At 45.6% G+C, this 2,500-nt stretch overlaps 1 protein-coding gene across 1 annotated transcript in view; it reads right to left on the minus strand.

Annotated features, from left to right (window-relative positions):
- Nucleotides 1-2,500, minus strand: part of LOC306926161 (glypican-5-like) — a gene marked incomplete at its 3' end in the record, with an annotated part of 62,590 nt that overhangs the window by 44,286 nt on the left and 15,804 nt on the right. The window contains exon 5 of the mRNA XM_079505424.1: nt 1-2. This exon is cut by the window's left edge and continues 159 nt beyond it. Within this exon, the coding sequence (XP_079361550.1) occupies nt 1-2 (2 nt within the window). The remainder of the gene's footprint in view (nt 3-2,500) is intronic.

Raw genomic sequence — 2,500 nt, forward strand, 5'->3', positions numbered from 1 at the left:
ACCTGACAGTGTAGTGGGGGAGGGGGGGGGGGGTTAATGGCTGAGGGAAGGGTTCCATTTGTACCCACTTAAACCCTACTGTATATGTACTTCGTCTCCCGACAAATAGAGAGAATAGCCGATCTACAAGCTCACAATGCATTGCATTTTTTTAATAGAAAAAAGGTTGACCACATTTTCTTTCCCCCCAAAAATAGGGATGCCAAGGTTAACCATTTAAACCCTATATTATAGTGTATAGCGGAGTCCCACAGGGCTCTGTACTAGTATGTCTGTCTGTTTTTTTTGTCATTGTGGGGAAACATTCCGCTGAAAATAGCCTGAAACTAACAGCCTGCTATTGTCAGCTAAAGCCTTCCTCATAATACGGATCCTGCAGGGGTTTAAGTGGTTAATGTGATTAACGTACATTTACCAAAAGAAAGAAACGGATGTGTTTAATTCAGTCTGACCGTCCCATTTTTACAGTCTTTGGTATAACCCGGCCGGGGATCGAACCCCGACCTCCCAGTTGCGAAGCTATTTTATCAATTAGGCTGTGCACGGATAAAATAACAGCTGCATCTAATATAGCCTAGGCTATCCCCGCTGAATAGTATGTCAACTTTATCTTTGAATGTGCCATAGGACAGTGTATGTCCTCTCATACACAAAGGACAGGAAAAAAGCTTCTGAGCGAAACCGAACTTGTATGCATAATTATCTGATGCTGAACATATCTGTTCCCCTCTCTCTCTGGATAGCAATGTCATTGATGATCGCGCACGGCACAGTGCGGCACCGCAAATCCAAATGCCTTCATTATAAGCTGTAGCCTTAAACCATAATTGATAGGCTACACATACTGTAAGTGTCAGTAGAAAATGTAATGACAAGCGCAATCTCTTAATTCAAGAGCCACCGCTCAGTGCACATCAACTCTTCCCGTTCCGTTCCACGCACTGGGGACGCGTTTGGACATTATTACCCAACGTCCGCCCCTCTCTCCATATCGTTCCATATAAAAAATATATATACAGTATATATAAACTTGATTTATACACCCAGTGATAATAGTGAAAATAACACTTTGAATTCAATCGGTTGTGAATTGGTGTGTTAAAACAGAGGACTTTGGTGTCCTCTGAGTCTGAGAGAGATGCGGATGACTTTGGTGTAGCGGTGTTCTATAATCTATACTTGGACCTCTGCTTGGATTCACGGTGAGTGGCGTGCCGAAAGTAGAAGACCTGCAATCTCACAACGGCTGCGGACGTGACACTTGGAGCTTATAGATCTTGTATTTTCTGTGCACCATCATTCAACAAAATATTAATGAGCCAGACTACATTGGCAAATAACGGCCCGTCGTTTATACGGACAGGGGCTATTATTTGGACGAGGCATTTATTACGCAAAATGGTGTCAGACCCCCATTAGGAAATGGGCGGCTATGGGGCAGGGTCACTATTTGGAAAAATACGGTATTACGAAAGAGATTTTACTTTTTAATGCAGCCAGCCAGTGGTGTTGTTGAGCAGTCTGCACCGCTCAGTTCACACGGGTGTGATGTTTTTATTCATTTCAACAATCAGGGTACAAAGGATGTTTTGTTTAGAGTAGAAGAAAAAGGTTTAAGCAGAGCAGTGAGAAACTGTGTTGCTAAATTGATGTTATATATTCAGTGCGTGCCTGCGTGCCTGCGCGCGTGCGCGCGTGCGTGCGTGCGTGCGTGCGTGCGCGCGTGCGTGCGTGCGTGCGTGCGTGCGTGCGTGCGTGCGTGCGTGCGTGTTTGTTTGTTTGTTTACCTCTGAGGAATCTACGCACAATGTACTGGAGTTGCATGGCTAGTGGCTACTCTTCACCTTGTGCCCGTGTGTGTGTGTGTGTGTGTGTGTGTGTGTGTGTGTGTGTGTGTGTGTGTGTGTGTGTGTGTGTGTGTGTGTGTGTGTGTGTGTGTGTGTGTGTGTGTGTGTGTGTGTGTGTGTGTGTGTGTGTGTGTGCACGCGCGCGTGCGTGTTTGCTCAGAGATTAGCCACAGAAACTTTCTCATCACACCATCCTCTGTTGCATTCTGGGTAGAGGTTGTCCAGCCAACCAGTCTTTGTCTGGTGCTGGATCTGTATGCACACACACACACACACACACACACACACACACACACACACACACACACACACACACACACACACACACACACACACACACGCATGCGCACGGATGGACGGACACACACACACACACCCGCAGCACACACAACACACAGTCCATCTCTCTCTCTCACACACACATTGAGGGGACCCCAAATTCTGTACAGACCAATCTGTTTTTAGCCTATCTAGGTGCAATGCTGTTGTGAGACAATCCCAATCGTATGCTGGAAGAAATGTCTTCTGTCTCCACGTTATTATTCTGGCTCATAATATCCTATTATAATTTATCTACCGATATCTATAAATGCCTCTGTACGTGTGTGTATGTACGAACGTCTGACAGACGTTTGAACATACACACACGTACA

The sequence above is a fragment of the Electrona antarctica genome (assembly GCF_951216825.1).
Source record: "Electrona antarctica genome assembly, chromosome: 7".
In the NCBI taxonomy this organism is placed as follows: Eukaryota; Metazoa; Chordata; class Actinopteri; order Myctophiformes; family Myctophidae; genus Electrona; species Electrona antarctica.